The following is a 20,568-nucleotide window of genomic DNA, read 5'->3' as shown; positions in this document are numbered from 1 at the left end:
AACTTTGTCCTTATGGAATCATTCCCTTTAAATTTTTACTTTAAGTTTTTGGGTAATTTTGTGAGACAGCAGCAGTAAATGTGTGCATTCAACCTGCCGTTTTTAGTTTGAAGACTGCTACTTTAAAAATGTAACAAAACATCTCTAATTGATATTTTGTACCTATTAAACGTCTCAGTCTGTTTAGAAATAATATAAATAAAGTGGTTTAATGTTGATATGAATGTTTCCTCTTAATTTATTTTAGGATTCCATTTTACACTGTGTGTGTGTGTGTGTGTGTGTGTGTGTGTCCTTTTGCCTTTTTCTAGGCCTATTCCTGCAGCATGTGGATGTTCCCAGGCTAGGGGTCTAATTGGAGCTGTAGCCGCCAGCCTATGCCAGAGCCACAGGAGCTGCCAGATCCAAGCCGCGTCTGTGACCTACACCACAGCTCACAGCAATGCTGGATCTTAACCCACTGAGCAAGGCCAGGGAGCCAACCCGCAACCTCATGCTTCCTCCTCTGATTCGTTAACCACTGAGCCTCCAGGGGAACTCCTGCATTTTACGCTTTTTATCACAAACATCAGGTATGGTTTTATTAACTTTACATTTCATTGTTGATTCATGTAATCACTCTATTTATTAGTTTCTTTCCATGATGTTTTTTCTGACCTCCCTCTGAATTTACTCTTCCTCCTTATTCGTTACTCATTTTTTAAATGAAGAAATCTGAGGGGTGACCTCTCAATAATTTTACCTCTGAAACGTGTATTTATTTATTTTTGGAGATAGAATTCTAGAAAGAAGCCGTGCCTTTTGGGATCGTTCCTTTCTGGAATGCCTTGCCAGCTCAGATTTTCTGTTTAGCCTCTGTTAGTGACCAATATCCTAATTAATACAAGGCACATGAGTAGGACCTTACATTCTCTATGTGCTATGCCATTTTATAGAATTCCATGTGGAAAAGAGATTGCTGGCTATGGGATGGCTGGAACACATGTCTTAATTCATACTTTGTCATTTGTTTGCTCCTGTGTTCATGCTTTGTATCACTAGCTTATATTCCATATAAAGACACGGCCATGTCACTTCCGGGCCTCTTTGCTTTTTGTGGTGCTGCAGTGCAGAGATGATGGGGCTGACCTAAATTCAACAGTGTAGCAAGGAAAATGATTTGTGTATGAAATTATCAAAAAGTGTCACTGGTAAAAATTTTCCAAGGCTATTGAAATCAATACTCAATCTCAAATACTGTATCGTTGCCTGAACCACTATGCAGACTTTTAGGTCTTCCTCCAATAACTTCTTCTAACCTTCTTTTCTCCCCCATGAAGTGCTTTAAAATTTGGGAACCCGTATTAAACTGTGAACTCAGACATTGGAATACGAGTTGATGGGACATGTTTCAGGTCTGAAATTCTCCTGGGGCTGTCCTGAACCATGGTGGGTGATTTTCGACTTAAGCAAAACACAAATTGAAAAGCAATACATGTCACTCAAAATATACATATATGTTAACAAATTGATAAATTTCTAGTAACATAAAAGCTGCCATTTATAAGAATGACGGGTCCTGTCTAGTCACACAAAGATGAAGTAACAGCGAAGTCGGGAAAAATTATAGATTGTTCACTGCTTTTCACTACAATGACAGAGATTTCATAGTTCTTGACTAACAAGAGTTGTTCATTTATATTCATTCTACATGTTAATAAAACTTAAGCTACGCAGAGCGGTCGACAAATTAGCATGTGGCCATAGCTGTTGATGTTTCATGCCAAGGTAGGAAATTCATCTAGCATAAATGGCACAAAGGTTCTAACCAGGGAGTTCCCATTGTGGCTCCTCAGTAAGGAACCCGACTGGTACCCATGAGGACGTGGGTTTGGTGCCTGGCCTCGCTGGGGCGGGGGGGGGGGGTCGAGGATCTGGCGTTGCCTCAAGCTGCGGTGTAGGCTGCAGACATGGCTCAGATCCTACACTGCTGCAGCTGTGGTGTGGACCAGCAACTGCTGTGGTGTAGGCCGGAAGCTGCTGTGGTAGGGCCGGCAGCTGTAGCTGGGAAGTTCCCGGGCAAGACCCCTGGCCTGGGAACTTCCGTAAGCAGCAGGGGCAGCCCTGAAACAAAAACAAATAAACAAACAAAGGTTCTAACCAGACAAAATATCTTTAAAAAGTCTTCAATTACGTGTAATCTCTAATCAGTTGGCCTCTGTCACTGCATTTGTAAAGTGGCTTGTTTAGAAAATCATGAACATTTTCTTTGGCTTTCACCTACTTTGACAGAAATTTGAAAATTGAGAAAACTCTTTCGGAAGTAGATAGAGTGAAATTCTATGTACAAAACCACATCTCTTTGAAACTGTCTATGTGTTATTTCACATTGAATATGACGTTTTCTCATAAGTTCCTCAAGAACGATGGAACTGACGTATCATTTTCTTGTGTTTCAAAACAGAGTCCTTTTTTTCAGCATCTTATACTCTGCTGGCATTTTCGAGCTTCATTAATGAGTAATACAAATAATGAAGTTGCTTACGTCTATATTCAGTAGATGTTAAGCATAAAGAGAAATATTCTAGCTAGCTATTTAAGCACTACACAGCCACCAGTTTTAGAGGAAAAGGAAGCTTGTCTTGCCGTTATCATTGTCTGTATAGTTCAGCTTGACCGTATAGCTTCTTCTACACTAAAGTTCCTGTGCCTTCGGCATTAGTTGAAAGCTTGTTTTTATTGCTCAGTGTGCTTTAGGGTTAAGGCAGGCTTCAACCTAAGCAACGTGATCTAGTGAGAAATGAGAAGGATGGTACTGAATATAATTAGCTGGGCCAAGTTGTTAGTTTCTCAGGCCCTGGAAGAATTCAGCCACTCAATGATTCTAGAAAATTTATCTCTTCAAAGCATGCACAAGGACAGTTTATTTGGAAAAATGCAGTTTCCTAGAGACAGAATTTAGCTTGGTAGGTTATGTGTTAACTTTCTTCCAGGGTTCTGAAGATCAGGCAGGAGTTTCCACCTAGCAGAAAACTAATTTTTACATGGGAACTCAGCAGAAGCTTAGCTGTCTGGTTTGAGACAATAGTGGTGAGGAATAGGAGCAAGGTAATACTGGGCACCATGGGCATACCTAGGGCCCTCAACACGCATTCCCTATTCTAAATATGAATGAAAACTACCATAGATAGGCTAAGAATTCTTAAACACTTCATGCCTTGACCAGCATTTGCTCTGGAATCTATAGGGCTTAGCATTTGCATGAAAGCCTTCAGTTTTGTGCTAAAAATTATATAACAGGCCAGTCTGTCAGAAGTAGTCACTGAAACATCTTACAGTCTTGGCATGCAAATATGAATTAAGAAATAGAAATACACAATCTAAACACAAGGGGAAAACTGTAGAATTTTAGTTTTAAGAACATGTTAATGTTTTTCTCTGGATTTCATTTGGAAGTTTTACTTTGTGACAACTAGATGTAACCCTATGTAACCAAATGTACCGGTGGTTTAAATTAGTACTACCAGATATCATAGCTAGCAGCCTAAACGCTGAGAAGTTTAAAATTGAAAAAGGTTGTATTTGCTTTACGTTCTCTTTTTTCATGCTTAGTGTGAATAAGGTTGCCCTTTGCTATCTGACTTCATATTCACACGAGAGCATCGCATGGAATCAACCAAAGTACCACTATAAAGTCAAGTCAGTCTGTATTTTCAGACTGTTGGGGCTATTATCTGAACATTAACTTTTACCTTCACTGACTCTTTACTGAAACTGATAATGCTGACATTAACAGGTATCATGTTTCCTGTTCACTTTTTTTTCTCTTGTAGTCTTCGTATCTTATGTTATGTGCATTGGGGTTCAGGGTTCTTATCTATCTATCTATCTATCTATCTATCTATCTGTCTGTCTATCTACCTATCTATCCATCTCTGTTGATTCATTCACCCATCCATCCCTCCATCCATCCATTCTTGGCATTAGTTCCCGTGATTTTGGGGGCAAGCAAGTTCAAAACTGGCAGGATAGGCATGCAGGCTAAAACTCAGGATTTGAAGTAAAGACAGGAATTGAGTTTGCAGTCTTAAGGCCGAATCTTTTCTCTGGGAAACTTGAGATTTTGTTCTGAAGACCTTTCAACTGATTTTATGAGGCCCACCTACTTTTGCAAGAGTAGCCTGTTTAAGACCAATTGATTGTAGATGTTAAGCACGGCTACAGAATTTGTTGGCACCAACCCCTAGATTAAGCCTGATTAAACAGCTGGATACCAACCGTGTTGTTAGGCTTTTCATAAAAGCTATGGTGTGGGAACAGTTGAGGATTTAAAGAGTGTTGCATTCATAATTTCAGAATGTATTCACTCACCCTTGGAGTCGGAGTACTGTGAGTACTTTGTAACACATTCTTCAAACACAGTGAAGGAATATAGGACCCCAAACCTCCTTAGGCATACCTAAATTATCTCCCTTCCTGAGCCCAATCTAGCAGATGAAAAAAAATTATATGAAAAGGTTATATATGTACAGCCTTGATTCTCTCTAAGAAATAATAAGATTTTAAAGCGGAGAGTATTAAGGATCACGTACAAACATTAAGGTCACCTCATAAGTGCCAGATGTCTCCTAGGGTATTAAAGTAAGGGTAATAATTAAGATAGAGACAAGATCAGTCTCTCATAGTTGAATGTCAGATAATTACAGTCAGATATGCTTAGTTATTCAATTATGAGGATATTAGTAAAACGTGTATAACTTAGTCTGGGGCTTCCACTAAAGCTGCCAGTGTGAGATGAGTCTGGAAAGGTGTTTTCTCAGGTTAGTGCTGTCAACACAAACCATCAATGAACAGTCAATGATGGCAATAGACAAGAGCTTTATCTGACCTACACTGAAGACTGTAGCCTAGGAGAGAGAGATTCAGTAAGCATTTGAATTGTGTTTCCACTGAACTACAAAATGTAGGAGGCATATGTAGGCAAAGACACGGCAAAGTTACATAAGCTGTCTGTCAAGCATTAGGATTGGAACAGGCACGAAGTAAGGGCCCTTTTTAAGTGAGGATTGGTTGGGGTCCGAAATGTTGGAATGGTTACACTGATAGACTTTAGAGAGATACTGTAAAGTTGCCGCCGGCAGATGGTAGAAGCGAGTGTTTTGAAAATGGCTGGTGATAGTCTTGAGTTTGAGATAGTTCAGAAAAGTAAAGTTCGCCTTGATGCAGGAACACATCTGAAGCAACATCCACGATGGCTACCTGTTTCCTCCATTTTGAATGCCTGAATCAGTTACTCCATCTGAAATTCTTTTTTTTTTCCTTTTTTATTTTTTTGTCTGTGTCTTTTGTCTTTTTAGGGCCGCACCCACTGCATATGGAGGTTCGAGGCCAGGGGTCTAATCGGAGCTACAGCTGCCAGCCTACACCACAGCCACAGAAACGCCAGATCCTTAACCCACTGAGCGAGGCCAGGGAGTGAACCCGCAACCTCATGGTGCCTAGTTGGATTTGTTTCTGCTGCGCCACGCCAGGAACTCCCCATCTCGATATTCTTAGTGCATTATTTTCTTTAGTGGTTAAAGCAGATGTACAAAGGATGTTTGACAGGCCATAAGGAAGAGTGTTCTAGTTAGTATAAACTTCAAGCCAAATCAGGTGAGATCCAGGATGACTTCCTCGTATCTCAACATGAAGACATGTCTTCAATCAGCAGCATGTATAAGGATGATAGCATTCAAATTACAGAAAAATACTTAAGGATAATTTTTCCATAGGAGAAAACACAGAAAACTGGCAGAAATTCAAGCAGGTTAATAAAATTGGTAGAATCAGTGATGCTCTCCACAGTGATGAGAAGTTGGTCACCCGAGGTTAATCGGGGAACAGCTGTCCAAATACTTAGCATGTTTTATTTAAGAATTTGCTGTTGAACAAAGTGACCCAGTCGTGTATATGTGTGTGTGTGTGTATGTATATATCTGTATATGTATATACATATTCCTTCTTCTTCGTATTATATTCCATCATGTCCTATCTCAAGAGATTGGACATGGTTCCCTGTGCTGTACAGTAGGACCCCAGTACTTATCCATTCCAAATTTGATAGTTTGTATATACCAACCCCAAACTCCCCATCCATCCACTCCCTCCTCTCTCCCCACCAGCATCCACAAGTCTGTTCTCCACGTGCCTGAACTGTTTCTGTTTTGTAGATAGGATCATTTTTGCCATATTTGTGGCTGGAGGGTCGCAGGTAGAGCCCTCACCACTTGCATCTCTGATATGCAGCAGAGTACAAGATGAAGTTCCTATCCAAATGTCTTGGGTTTACAGAAGAGTGATCCTAGGAATTTTTACAGCACTTAAAACTAAGAAATTGAGAGTCCCTGTTGTGGTGCAGTGGGTTAGTGATCCAGCTTGTCTCTGTGCCATTGCCAGTTCAATTCCTGGTCCAGTGCAGGGGGTTAAGGATCCAGCATTGCCATAGCCGTGGTGTAGGTTGCTGATACAGATCGGATTCAGTCCCTGGGATGGGAACTTCCATATGGTGCGGGGGCAGCCAGAAACAGAAAAAAATAATAATAACAGTAAAAAACATAGTAAGAGACTATAATTGCATTGTAGGTCCCTTCTTGCAAAAGGAAATTTAGAATTAACATTTTAGAAAGATTTTCTAAATGGGCTAAAGCATTTTTTTTCTGCTCAACCCTACTGTCACAAACAATTTAACTTATTCTAAATCAGTTCCAAAGATTTCAACTGCATACGGTAGTTATTATATAGATAATTTGTGCTTTTGATTTTTGCTTATGGGAACAAGTCTGTGTGTTTTGTTTATAACATACTTTCTCCAGCTTTGCTACTCTAGGATAGAATTTGTCATCACAATACTTTTTGCTACTTTCACAAGTTTCACTATCCTAGCTATAGAAGCTAAGCTTTACACATATTACCTCATTGATTTACACATAATCCCACATTTTAAGGCATATATTTTACCAATAGAAACTAAGCCCTACATCTTTAGGGGTTAAATGACTTGCCCAGTAAATACACAGCCAATAAATAAAAGACCTGAATGAATTCCAATGCTTAGTACCATTTATAGAATCAAATCTGCAAAAATGTTAACACACCTGCACACCTCCATCTTGTTAATGCTGTTACCGTTAGCGGTACCATATGGATTTGTCTTACTGTGGTTATTTCGAGTGACTGTTATACTTTTCAGTATTTTAGAAAGTTCCTAAATTGACTGTATATTCCTCTATACTATATATATATATATTTTTTTTCTTTGCCATTTCTAGGGCCGCTCCCATGGCATATGGATGTTCCCAGGCTAGGGGTCGAATCAGAGCTGTAGCTGCCAGCCTATGCCAGAGTCACAGCAACGCAGGATCTGAGCCACATCTGTGATCTACACCACAGGTCAAGGCAATGCCGGATCGTTAACCCACTGAGCAAGGGCAGGGATCGAACCCGCAACCTCATGGTTCCTAGTCGGATTCGTTAAATACTGCACCACGACGGGAACACCTATAATATACATTTTAAATTAAGGCATACTGAGGTAGTAAAAGGATTTTATTTTTGCTCTATCAAAATTAAAATCAATGCTCTTTAAATATCATTTCTAAATAATTACTTCACTTATATTTTATATCTTTGTGGTTTATAAGAATAGATTGATTATTTATCTTTAGATACATGCTTCATTGCTTCTACGATATATACAGAGACATGTAATAGATTGCCATAATTAGTCTAAGGTCACCCAAATGTTCTTTGCTTTCTTCCTTTATTCCAACACTCTTACAGTGGAAAGACATGATCAAGAGGGAGAGAGGAATGATCATAGATAGGTAAATTAGCTGATCAATACTTTGTATTTGAAATATAGGTATATATATTTAATATATAATATATATATATTAAACTAGTTTGGAAAAAACACTTGATATTTGACTATAAAGAAGCAAGCATTCAATGAATTGCTAGGGTGGTGCCATATAGAAATTACAAGACCTGGAGTGGGCAGTATAAGTCTACGTTCTACTTTCCTAATTGAACACTGGTGGTCAGTTCACTGCAGTATTACAGTAAGTGATCAGTTTAGAGCCGTTGTGATCTTACTCTACAGAGAACACTGAGATGAACAGTTAATTCACCTGAAACCTAGTCTCTAATGCCCCTGCAGTTCAACTTAATGAAGACATATATTTTCCTAGGGACTCATGAGATACAAACTCTGTAATGCCAAAAAGACATTTTACAGAAAATGTTGTGAAATATGAATGTGACAAAGAGTAAGATCAATTCTGACCATAGGCCTAGAAAGATGCAACAGAGAAGTCAACTTTTGGGTCGTGCTTGAAAATGACTGAAATGTCTGTGTTTATTTTATTCTTGAAGATCAGAAGAGGAGTAAAGTCTTTCACCAAGAGAACGACTAACTCTGTTTTAGATGAAACAAATATAGTAGCCAAAATGGTTGCTCTCAGATGATATACAGAAGAATCACGGGGTGGATATGAAAGTAAAACCCTCAGCTAATTCACATTAACCATGATGCACAAATCTCCCACCTTCAACAAGGCAGTAGTGGTCCATTCCTTAAACGGTTTTGATGGCTTTTGGAGAATCATTAAATACATAAATTTGAATTTCATTGACAAACTAGTAAATGCTTCCATGCACATTTATTAAACCTAGCCATATTATTAAGACTAGCCCAGCTGAGTTGTATCTGTAGAACTTCAAGCTACTGACATGTACATCTTGTAGGCTGCTGCTGTACAAGCAACAATCGAATACCTTAGTGAACCTCCCAAACGAGTAGTTCCCTTTCTTGCTTCCTTAAAAGTTTCTCTTTTAAAGATCCTCTTGATCTGAATCAATAGTATTTATAGTTTACTATTAAGCTCAGGTGTTCTTTCCTTTAGAAAACGTTTTACGATCAGAAGCCCTGCCCCAACCATTATGGAGTAGATTGGAATGGGTTAAATAGCTCTCCTTCGGGTTCTTCTATAAAGTCATATAATCTGGGGATAGAGGCAGATCTTATTCTTCTCCAGTTAATGTTCCATTTATTAATTTTCCCCTTCACATGTTGCACGGCTAGATGCTGCGCCAGTACAACGTTGAGTGAAAGCGGTAAGAGCGCTAAGGTCTTTTTCCTGATCTTAAGGATAAGGCATTTGGCCTCTCATCATTAAATGTGATTTTAACTCTAGCTTTCCCATATTCTGTAGCATATATTTTCATGTCTCTAGTCTTAGTTTATGGAGAATTTTCATCATAAATCAGTGTTCGATTTTGTCAAATGTTTTATTTTCCACTCAGATCTTTGTTACTGCTTTTGAACAGCATTCTTGGACATTGATTTTTCCATGGTCACTTCCAAATAGTATCAACGCCTTAGGCAGGACCATGGAGCTGGTTTGGAGTGGGTTAAGGTGGGAGGTGTATCTAACAAAAACGGTAGCAACCCTTTTCACAAGGATCGGGAAGATTTTCTTTAATGACTGCTTCTAAATTTGTTTTTGGCCTTTAGGACAGCATGTCTTTCGCACCAATGATTTAAATATTTATTGTTGACCATTTTGCCAAATGCACTGTTGTTTTGGGGAGAGGAGAGCTTGTCGAGTTCTTCTCACAGCCATTCTGGGAGTCTTTCGAAAAGCGGGTTCTTGCGGGATAAAAGGAAAGTTTCAGTTTGTATTTCTTTTAATGGAAATTTTATTTTTGAGGAACTTGTGGAAATATTAAAAGAAACTTCCCAAGTAATGGAATCATTTCAGATACTATAGTTATTTTCGAGATAGTGTAATGTGAAGTATGTAACATTAAAGTTCACCCTCCACACACATGAATTATAGTCAAATGGTCTTATATGACACCGTGCCTTGGTAGTAATTACCCTTGTAGCATAGTCCATGTCTTTCAAACTTTTCAAATACAACATACCATCTTTGGGGAGATCCTGTTGCGACTCAGGACCTGACGTTGTCTCTGCGAAGTTGCGGGTTTGATCCCCAGCCTGGTTCAGTGGGTTAAGGATACGGTGTTGCTGCGAGCTCTGGCCTAGGTTGCAGGGGTGGCTCAGACAGGTGTTGCCATGGCTGTGGTGTAAGCCTGCAGCTCCAATCCAACCCCTGGACTGGGAAAAATACTGCTTGTAAATATGAAACCATCATATCCACATCTCATTTATAGAAGTTGTTGGGGCTTTGAGATCATATATATATATATTTTTATATATATATATGTATATGTACATATATATATGTATATGTACATATATATATATATATATATATATATATATATGAGTGGGTGTATTGTCTGATTTAATGGTTTATAGTAAACAGTGAATTTTCCTTAAATTATTTTTAAAGCTTATGACTATATTTCTTATGGTTTATTTGGGGGCATATAATTGACATATAACATGGTGTATATTTAAGGTGTACAGCCTATTGATGTCATGCATTCATACATTGCCAGTACTGCTACCTCCATCACATCACATGGTTATTATTTATTTTTGGTGGTGGGATTTAACTAGTCTCTTACAACTTTGAATAATGTAATGCCATAATATTAGCTATAACCAGAATGCTGATCACCGGAGATCTAGGGTTTATTCATCTTATAATTGCAAGCGTGTGCCCTTTGACCAACATTTTTCCAATTCCCCTGCTCCTCAGCCCCTGGTAACTACCATTCTCTGTTTCTGCGGTTTAAGTTTTTTTAGATTCCACATATAGGTGATATCAGGCAATATTTATCTTTCTCTGTGCGACTTAAACCTCATTCAGCGTAATAATACTCTCCAGATCTATCATTGTTGTTGCCACTGGCAGGATTTTCTTCTTTCTCTTGTCTGAATGATGTTCTTTTGTGTTGAATATACACCATCGTTTTATTCCTTCCTCCATTGATGGCCCTCGGGTTGTTTCCATACTTTGGCTATTTTGAATAATGCTGCAATGAACGTGAAGTAAAGATATCCCTTTAATCTTCTGTTTCATTTCCTTTAGATATACACCCAGAAATAGGATTTCAGGGTTGTTTGGTAGTTTGATTTTTAATTTGTTGTGGAGCATCCATACTGTCCTCTAAAGCGCATGAAACCCCTTCCATTCCATCCCCAGCAGTGCATAAGGGTTCCCTTTTCTCCACATCTTCACCAAAAATAATACCTTTTTGTTGGCAATAGCCATTCTCACATTCAACAGGTGTGAGGTGATACACCATTGTGGTTTTGATTTTCATTTCCCTGATTATTAATGGCTTTGTGACTCTTTGCGTGTAATTGTTGGCCATTTTCATGTCTTCTTTGGAAAAATGTCTATTCAGGAAGTTCCCCAGGGCAGAGGCTTAAGAATCCAGTGTTGCCACAGCTGAGGGGGAGGCCACAACTATGACACAGGTTAGACCTTTGGCTTAGGAACCTCCACAGGCTGCTGGTGTGGCCAAAGGAAGAAGAAGAAGAAGAAAAAAAAGCAATATTGCGCCATTTCTTGATGTAAGACTCCAGAGGCTGGCATGCTTCCATTCTCTCTCAGACCCTGCAATGGGAATTGCCCTGAGAACATGCCCAAGCCACTCGGCTGGAATATGCCAGATCATCTGGAGCAGAGGGAGACTGTCTTATTTGAGTCCGTCATAGTTCAACTAGACACCAGCTGAGCTGACTCTTGACTGCAGACACATCAGCTGAGCTGGGCTTACATCAGTAGAACTATCCAGCTGCCCCAGGGACTTGTCAGCCATATTGAAATGCTTATTACAAAATGTCTGGGAGTTCCTGCCATGTCCAATGGGTTAAGAATCCGACTGCAGTGGATTGGGTCCAGGCAGAGGTGTGGGTTCAGTCCCCAGGCCGGGGCAGTGGACTAAAGGATCCAATGTTGCTGCAGCTGTGGCTTGGGTCATAGCTGTGTCTCAGATTGAGTCTCTGGCCTGAGAACTTCCACATGCTGCAGGTGTAGTCGTTAAATGTTTAAAAACTATCCGTTAGTTCCTCTGCCCATTCTTTAAGTTGGATTATTTGATTTTACTATTGTGGTTGAATTTTACGAGTTATTTACATAGTTTGGATACCTCTAACTCTTTATCCAGTGTGTGGTTTGCAAACACTTTCTCCCATTGTGTATTGGCATTTTTATTTTGTTGCTTGTCCCTTCAGCTATGCAGAGCTTTTGCTTTTGATGCTATTTCATCTATTTATTTTTCTTTTTATTGGTTGTGCTTTTGGTGTCATTATCAAGGACTCATTGGCAAGATCCATATAAAGAAGCTTTTTTCTTATGCTTCCTTCTAGGAGTTTCACGTTTCATGGTTTATGATGAAGTCTTTAATCTGTTTTAATTTGAGTGTTGCGAGTAGTGTGAGATATGGATCTGACTCCATTTTTCTGTATGTGGTTATCCATTTTTCCTAGCATCATGTACTGAAGAGATTCTCCCTTACCCATGGAGTGTTCTTAAATTTCTTGTCAAATGTTCATTGATTGCATATCCAGGGATTGATTTCTGAGCTTTCTATTTTGTTCCCATTTTATTCTGTTTTGCTTGATCTTTGCATGCATGTTTATGCAAGTGCCACACTGTTTTAATCACTACAGATTTGTAATATATTTTGAAATCAGAAAGTGTGATGCCTCTAGCTTTGGTTTTCTTTCTCAGGATTGATTTGATCAGCTGGGGCCCTTTGTGGCTCCATACAAATGTAGGACCACTTTTTGTGGAAAATGCCATCAGAATTGTGACAGGAATTATATTGACTCTAGAGATGTCATTGCATAATATAGACATTTTCACAATATCAATTCCTTTCCATTTCTTTATGTTTTCTTCTTCCTTTTCTTTTATTTTAGGGCTTCACCACCAACATATGGAAATTCCCAGGCTGGGGGTCAAATTGGAATTGCAGGCACCAGCACACACAGCAGCCACAGCAACACAGATCCATCAAGCAGCATCTCTGCCATAGCTTGTGGCAACGCTGGATCTTTAACCTACTCAACAAAGCCAGGAATCAAACGTGCATGCCCATGGATACTATTCAGGTTCTTAATCTGCTGAGCCACAGTGGGAATTCTAATCCACGAACAGAGAATTTCTCTTTGTTTATGTCATCTCCTTTTTTTTTTTTTTTATCAATGTCTTATATTTACCACTGTACAGATTATTGCTTTCCTTGGTTAAATTTATTCCTGTATTGTTTTTAATGCTATTTTGTTGCTATTTTAATACCTTTACTGTTTAATGCTCTAGTGAATAAGTTTCTTTCTTTCTCACATTTCACTGAGAGTGTATAGAAGTGCAACGGATTTCTTTGTGTTAATTCTATATCCTACAACTTTACTTGCTTCATTGATTAATTGCAAGAGTTTTTGTTGTTGTTGTTGTTGAGTCTTTAGGATTTTCTATAAATAAGATCATATCATCTGTAAGTAAGGGTTGCGGGTTCGAACCCTGGCCTTGCTCAGTGGGTTAAGGATCCAGCATTGCTGTGAGCTGTGGTGTAGGTCACAGACACGGCTTGGATCTGGCAGTTCCTGTGGCTCTGGCATAGGCTGGCGGCTAAAGCTCCAATTAGACCCCTAGCCTGGGAACATCCATATGCTGCAGGAATAGGCCTAGAAAAAGGCAAAAGGACACACACACACACACACACACACACACACACACAGTGTAAAATGGAATCCTAAAATAAATTAAGAGGAAACATTCATATCAACATTAAACCACTTTATTTATATTATTTCTAAACAGACTGAGACGTTTAATAGGTACAAAATATTAATTAGAGATGTTTTGTTACATTTTTAAAGTAGCAGTCTTCAAACTAAAAACGGCAGGTTGAATGCACACATTTACTGCTGCTGTCTCACAAAATTACCCAAAAACTTAAAGTAAAAATTTAAAGGGAATGATTCCATAAGGACAAAGTTAGTGGATAAAAGGGTGAAAATGACAGTCACATTTTGCAATCAAAAGCATGCTAAAAGAAAAAACCGTACCCTCATGCAGCAATTCCGAAAATGCCTAGTAGGGGACAGTGCCCGCAGGTGGTAGAATTCGACACGCTCCTGTAACTCAGACGTATTCAAGAACTGGAAGCACTGTATACATTTGAAAATGAGGCTCACACTGTAGCTGAAAATAAGGCTGGTGGTACATTTCGAGGAGAAACATTGTCTTCCCATATTTTCTTCCAATCCTCAGAAGAGCAGAATAATGTTCTGGTCACCTGGGAGTCTCAACTGAAGACATTGCACAGTGGTGGACACCAAGTCTACCTGGAGATCGGGGTCGGGGGGGGGGTTCTCCATTTAATGTTAAACCAACATTCATTTTCCCCACGTGACTCTGAAAATACTTTCAAGACACTTACCGCCTAAACCTCAATACAAACCTACTGCAAGTACACTGTTAATGACGATATGGTATTAGAAAACTCCTCACTGTGGAAACTGAGCTGCCTAAATGAAAACACCTGGCATTGGGGGCTTATCAGATAAAATAGATCAAATGCCTAATTCACTGATTGGGAGGTTTATATCCCCTATTCGGCACACAATGAGGTGGAGTCGAGTGGCACCTATTTTAACGATAGAGCACAGATGTTTATTCTTAGGACATAAGCAAGGAGAAAAACCTCACATTCATACTAAAAATTCCAACGGGACTCACGGGAATGCAGGCTGTGCGTATGATGGACAGCCCCAGCCTCCCGTTGCCGGCCAGTGCATGCACAGGTCCACACCTGCACTCATGCACTCACACTCAGGCCACGCCAGGCCGCCTGCTCCAGGGGGTTCCCGGACCAATGGTCCCGCCTGTGGAACTGAGGTAAACTAGCTCAGAGTCCTAACCTAAGAGGGTCTGCCTGATGTAAGCTATAGGCAGAAGCCTGATTTCGAGACCTGTGCCCCACCCCCCTCTCATCCTGGCAGATGTTCCAGGTTCAGGTCCCTCCTCAGCTCCACACCCAACAGCCAGGAGTCGCGCTCTCCACGGGGGTGGGGGGCGCAGCCCCTGCCAGCAGACAGGCACCCTCAGTCAAAGAGGGGAGGGGGACTCGCTACATCTCCGTCACATTTCTAAAATAAGAACTAGACTTTGTGTTTCCAGAAGCAGCTCCAGTCCCTCGGAAAAGCTGCCTGGGACAGCATTTGAGCCTCTTCTTCACACAGGCGTCACTTAACCATACAGCTGATTTCTCGTCAATAGCGTTTCTACTTAACCACCTCAATGAACCAAGCTTGAAGAAAGTTAAAAGGCAGGTTAGCTTCAATACAAAACTAACTATGTCATCTTGTTGAAAATGGTTAAGTACGTTTTTCTTTTAGTTTAGACACACGCACTCATGCTTCTCCCAAAGAGGATGGGCGTGGCAGCCAGGATCTTGGGCCTGGGGTACGTGGTTTGGGAAAAAAGGAAGAAGAAAGGAAGGGGCAGGGGGAGTAAGATCCGGCTTTAGAATGCGGTTTATTATCTAGGCTTTCTAACTTGTACTATGGGTGATCTAGCCTACAGTGCGGTTAGGTAGGTGGGGAAAGAAACAAAGAGGCCCCCTCCTCCTAGGCTGCCAGCCCTGAAACTCAAAACACCACTTGAAAATTCCAGACTCAGCACTTGGAGCCATCAAGTGGTGCGTGCCCCTTTCCACATTCAACGAGCGAGGCCCCAGAAACTTCAAGGGTTACCTCCAGCACTACCAACATGCCGCCACTCACACAGGTCAGTTCTTCCTCCAGACTCGACTCAAAGAGCAAGAGACATGAGCATCAGACAAAGTAACACAGGACAAGGCTTGAAACATGTGATCCCGGAGAGGCGGACAAGGCCGGTGAGGCCAACACGGAAGGTGGACAAGGAGGCAGCTGACAGCAGTGGTGGGCATCCTGCCTGTTCCAAGATCGTCCCTCTCCCAGAGTGAGGTGTCACCCCTGCATCTGCCAGGCTAAGGGTCTTGAGCCACCAAGCTTTGGGGGGCCACACTGGCAGAGAGGGTTGGCGATGAAACAGCGGCCCCGACTTGGAGGAGCAGCACCCACTGGGGTATCATCCAAGGCACAGGTAGATTCAGGATCATTTTGAAAGGAATTGATCCTGCAAGGAGTCCGTGAGGGACGAAGCAGCAGGAATGGAGACCCCGCGGCCTCTAATGGGACAAGGTGGGGAGAAGCACTTTTCATAGCCAAGCCAAGCAAGGTAAAGCTACAGGGATGAGCGCTTCCCCCAAGCCCATCAAATGCCTCTCAGAGATGCAAGTGGTGAGGTCTCTACCTGTGACTCCCCAGCCGAGGTGGCTCTCAGGGAAAGGCTGGCAAGGGAGCTGCCTGACTAAGCTTTTATACCACGCGAGCGTCACGGAAGGAAGAGGGCGATATGCTCAGGTGTTGCTTGAGTTCTCTCCAGCCTCACCAGTGCGACCACTCAAGCAAGGCCACAGCCTTCTGCCCTGCCACCCTTCCTGCCTTCCCCTCCCTCCAGAGCCCTGGGGCTTTTGCTTCCTGCAAGACAGGGAACAGCCTCTGCAACTGCCACCCCCGCCCGCCCGCCCCGCTGGCTGAAGCCAGGCTCGGTCAGAGATCTCTGCTTTATGCAACCGGAAGATGAGAGGCTCTTGCTGGCAGGTGCCAAGGTCCAGGTGTTGGCAGGAGCGGGTGGCAGGGTGGGAGGCATGGGGGGAGGGTCAGGGGCTACTTCTTGCTAGTGTGCTGCCTCCGGGCCTGTAGCTGTTGCCAAGCCCCTGGGGGCTTGGATCCCGCACCCTTGGAAAAGGAAGGCCCTGTTCTAACAAAGCCCTGGGTGGGTGTTGAGGATGCCCCAAAGGAGAGGCTGCTGCCTGATGTGCCCACCCCACGGGCAGGGGTGCTCTGACCAAAGGTGGGTGTGGAGCTGCCTCCAAACACAGGTTTGCTGTCTGGAGTGCAGGCCACCTTGAAGGCAAAGGAGATGCTCTGGCGGGGCGCACCCAGGCTGTTCTGACTCAAGCCTCCCACAAAAGGAGTCGTGCTGCCAGCGGTCCCACTCCGTCCTGCTCCGGGCTCGAAGGCTCCTGAGGCAGAGCTGGTTCCTGGGGAAGCCACACTGATCCCAACGCCTCTGCTGCCAGCTGGGGCTGCTGATCCCCCAAATGTGAAGGGGGACGGTGTCGTGCTACTGGAGCTACTGGTCCCACTGCTGGTGGTCCGGGTTGTAGCTGCCAAGCCAGAGGTTGGTGGCTGCACCAAAGGAGAAAACGGCTGTGGTGCTGCCCAAGGCTGGCTGGGGGCCGGCCAGGGTGCCGGAGGCAGAGGCTGTGGCTTTCAGGCCACCAAGAGTGGACTGTGTGGTGCTGCCCAAGGCGGGCTGGGCTGCGGCTGGAGTTGCAGTCGGGGCGGGGGCTGCAGAGTCTCCCAGCGTGAAGGGGCTGCACAAGCTGGGGACAAGGGATGGCTGGGCAGCCCACTGCTGCTGCCCATCAGTGGCCCCGAAGCTGGGCCGGGGGTTGGATCCTGGGTGTGATGAGAGAGAGGGCTTGGCACTTGAGCCAAAGGGAATGTTGAAAGCTGGGGTGGCGGTGCTACTGAATGTCAGTGCGGGCTGGCTGGTGGTGGCTGGGGCAGAGGCTGTAAGGGTGCTGCCCACATCGCCATCGCCAGCAGTGCTGCTGCTGCTGCTGCTGCTGGCGACTGTCTGAGCGGCACTGGGAAGGGACGGGCCAAAGCTGGTGACTGCTGTTGAAGGAGGCATGGTGGGAGGCTTACCAAACTGGACTATGGAGCTGGAGCCCACGGCTGGGGTGAAGCTGGCACCAGAGGCAGGGGGAGGCCCAAAGAGGAAGGGCTGGGCGGTAGAAGCGGTGGTGCTAGTCACGCTGCTCAGGCTGCTGGTCATGCTGCTCACACAGAAGCGGAACATGGGCTTCAGAGCAGAGTCTACGGGGGAGGGGCCAGCCGTGGTCACAGGAGCCACCGCAGAAGTGGCACTGGTCTGGCCAGTGAAGAGAGGGGCGCGCATAGTACTGGCTGGAGGAGCTGTCTGCTTGAAGAAGGGAGTTAATGTGGGCACGGGAGCAGCTGCCTCCCTGGTGTGAGAGACAGGCTTAAAAGTGAGGGATGGGCTGCTGGTAGTTGTGGGGAGGGCTGAGCTGGAAGATGTGGTGGCTGTGACCTTGGAAGGGCTAGAGGGCAAGGGGCCCTCGTTCTCGCTTTTAGGAGGGGGCCAAAACATGGGATCGAGCATGGCGGCACCCTTATCAGAACAGGGCCTTCCCAACCTACAGCCATTTCCTTTGGCGGCACCCTTATCCCTGACTTCCGAGGAGGTGCCCGGAAGAGGCCCTGACTCTGAAGAGCCAAGAGGGGCCAGAGGGCTGGGTGTCTTCGGAGGTGACTGGGCCACAGTGGTTGCCATGCCAGCAGATTTGGGGAGGGATGGGGAGGCCTGGGGAATCCTGCATCTTCTTCGAGCTCTTCAACAGTGGGTCAGGGCTGGGGGCTGGGAGCGAGGTTGCGGTGGCGGGAGTCCCAGCAGCAGGCAGGCTAAAAGTGAAGGGAGGCTGACTGCTAGGTGGGTTCTCGGGGACAGAGCTCAAGGCGCTATCAGTCTTATCCTCCAAGATCTCGTTAAACCACTGAAACAAAGCTTTCTTTTCCAAGTCTACGTCTTCAGCAGTGACGGAACAGCCAAGCTGGGGAGGCGGAGGCAAGGTCAGCTGGTCCCCTCGCCAGGACCGCAGCAGCTGCACCTTCCGTTTACGCTGCCCTGAGCTGCCAGGGATTGATGGAGAATTCCTCGAGTTCTGTTTCTTCCACGTGGCTGTATCGGCCGCTTGTGCTCCCCGGGACTCCTTGTCTGCTATGAAGGGAGTTGAAGGACCAGAATGATGAGGAAGTTCCTGTTCTCTTATTTTCTTTGCTGGCCTCGCTGGAGTCTGGGAGCAGGATGAAGCTGGGCTAGAGAAGGGAGATGAACTAGGAGCACTCCTCTTCCGCAGCTGAGGGAGACCTCCAGTAGAACTGTAAGAACTGGCGATGGCGTTGCGGCTGGAGATGGGGATGCCGCCTGTGTCCGTGCTGGTCAAGGAGCTCAGAGGAGAGGTGCGTGATCTCTTATTCAAGCGGTCGTCTGAGCTCTGGGGACTGAGACCTCTCTTCAGAGGCCCAGGCTTAGGCACAAAAGAGGCAGGGAGTCCACTGGCCACCAGCGGCTCGAATGCCGAATGTCCACTTCCACTGCTATCATGGCGCCTTCTCTTATTTTCCTGGCCATCAGCACATATTTGGTCTTCCTCCTTCGCTGCCCTTTGCTTCCAGGCTCTGAGGGCACTCAGTACAGTCTCCTTTGCACATGGGTCTGGGGCCCTAGCGGACGGTGAGGACAGTGTGGAGCTGCTAATCTGCCCTGATAGCGGGGGACGATTCAATTTGCTATCCGGAGGAGCAATCCTCACTGTCACTGGGCTGCACACCGTTTTGGAATTGCGAGCAGAGAGCACAGTCCTCCTGTGCCAACTATTCCCGCACACCGTGGGACGGACCCCCAGCGAGGAATACTGGGCCTGCTGGACTGGCTTTCTTCTTCGAGGTGTTACTACAAACCGATGAGCTACAGAGCCACAGTCCCGGAGGGAAGTCGTCCTAGCGGGTCGGGGAAGAGGAGTGGGTGGGGAGGGGTGAGTATGAACCCCGGGGGTTTGGCCTGATGGAGCTGGCGGCGGCGTGGGGCGGGTGGGCGGGCGGCGGCCAGGCCTCCCCCGCAGGTCCCTGGCCTCCGAGGTGGAGGCAGGCTGCGGGGGCGCGGGCTTGCCTAGGTAATTGCCCATGGGGAACAGATCAGCGCGGGGTCAAGTCCTTTGAATAGGCGCGGAGCCTCTGGGAGACTTCCGTTTACTGCTGACTAAGCCGGAGGCAAGGTGAGCGGTGTTCGGTGGCGGCGCGCGTTCCGAACCAGCGAGGTTCTGAAGGCGCGTGAACCTCGGGCTCGCGCCTCAGGCCCCACCAGACCGCGGTAGCCGTCACAGACTGCCAGGCCCGCGTAACCGCCGCCGCCGGCACCAAGGGCAGCGCGAGGCCCAGCAGCGCCAGGCAGAGCAGCGCCGCCCCTGCGTGCCTCAGCACCAGCACACAGACCCAAGGTCCCTAACACTCGCAGGCAACTGCCCGCCCCAGCACCAGGCCATAGACCATGAGGTCCCTAACACTCGCCAGCAACTTTGGCCACCGGTCCCCGCCTGCAGTCACCTTAGCTGTAGGAGACATGGCGTCTCCGCGAGCAAGCGCAGCCCCAGAAAGTAATAATAATAAAGAGTTAAAAATAAAACCCCCAAACAAATGTGCATGCATAAAATATACTTGAGTGAGAATAATCATAGAGATAAGATATGTACACAATACACCTCTATCATAAACATGCATCGAGAAGGCAAACTTTAGGGTAATGCTGCCGAGTCAGGTGATTAGGCTATCAGTGGAGACTCAGTTGTATGTATTGGACTTTATTTGACAACACTTTCTAAATCTGAAATAGACCTATGTATTTTTATCTATGGTTGAAATAATAAGAACGTGGAGATGTAGGA

General features: G+C 44.7%; 1 protein-coding gene across 1 annotated transcript; it reads right to left on the bottom strand.

Moving 5' to 3' along the window:
• Nucleotides 1–16,702: 16,702 nt before the first annotated feature.
• Nucleotides 16,703–20,248, bottom strand: LOC125138237 (nuclear envelope pore membrane protein POM 121C-like). Its single transcript, XM_047799571.1, is given in 6 exon segments — nucleotides 16,703–17,221; nucleotides 17,223–18,431; nucleotides 18,433–19,827; nucleotides 19,830–19,966; nucleotides 19,969–20,091; nucleotides 20,134–20,248. Coding segments are annotated over 6 exon segments (3,498 nt in total).
• Between the last annotated feature and the right edge of the window lie 320 nt (nucleotides 20,249–20,568).

Source organism: Phacochoerus africanus, chromosome 1, assembly GCF_016906955.1.
Source record: "Phacochoerus africanus isolate WHEZ1 chromosome 1, ROS_Pafr_v1, whole genome shotgun sequence".
Classification (NCBI taxonomy): Eukaryota; Metazoa; Chordata; class Mammalia; order Artiodactyla; family Suidae; genus Phacochoerus; species Phacochoerus africanus.
The sequence above is the reverse complement of the archived record's forward strand: the minus strand, read 5'-3'. Positions and strand labels throughout refer to the sequence as shown.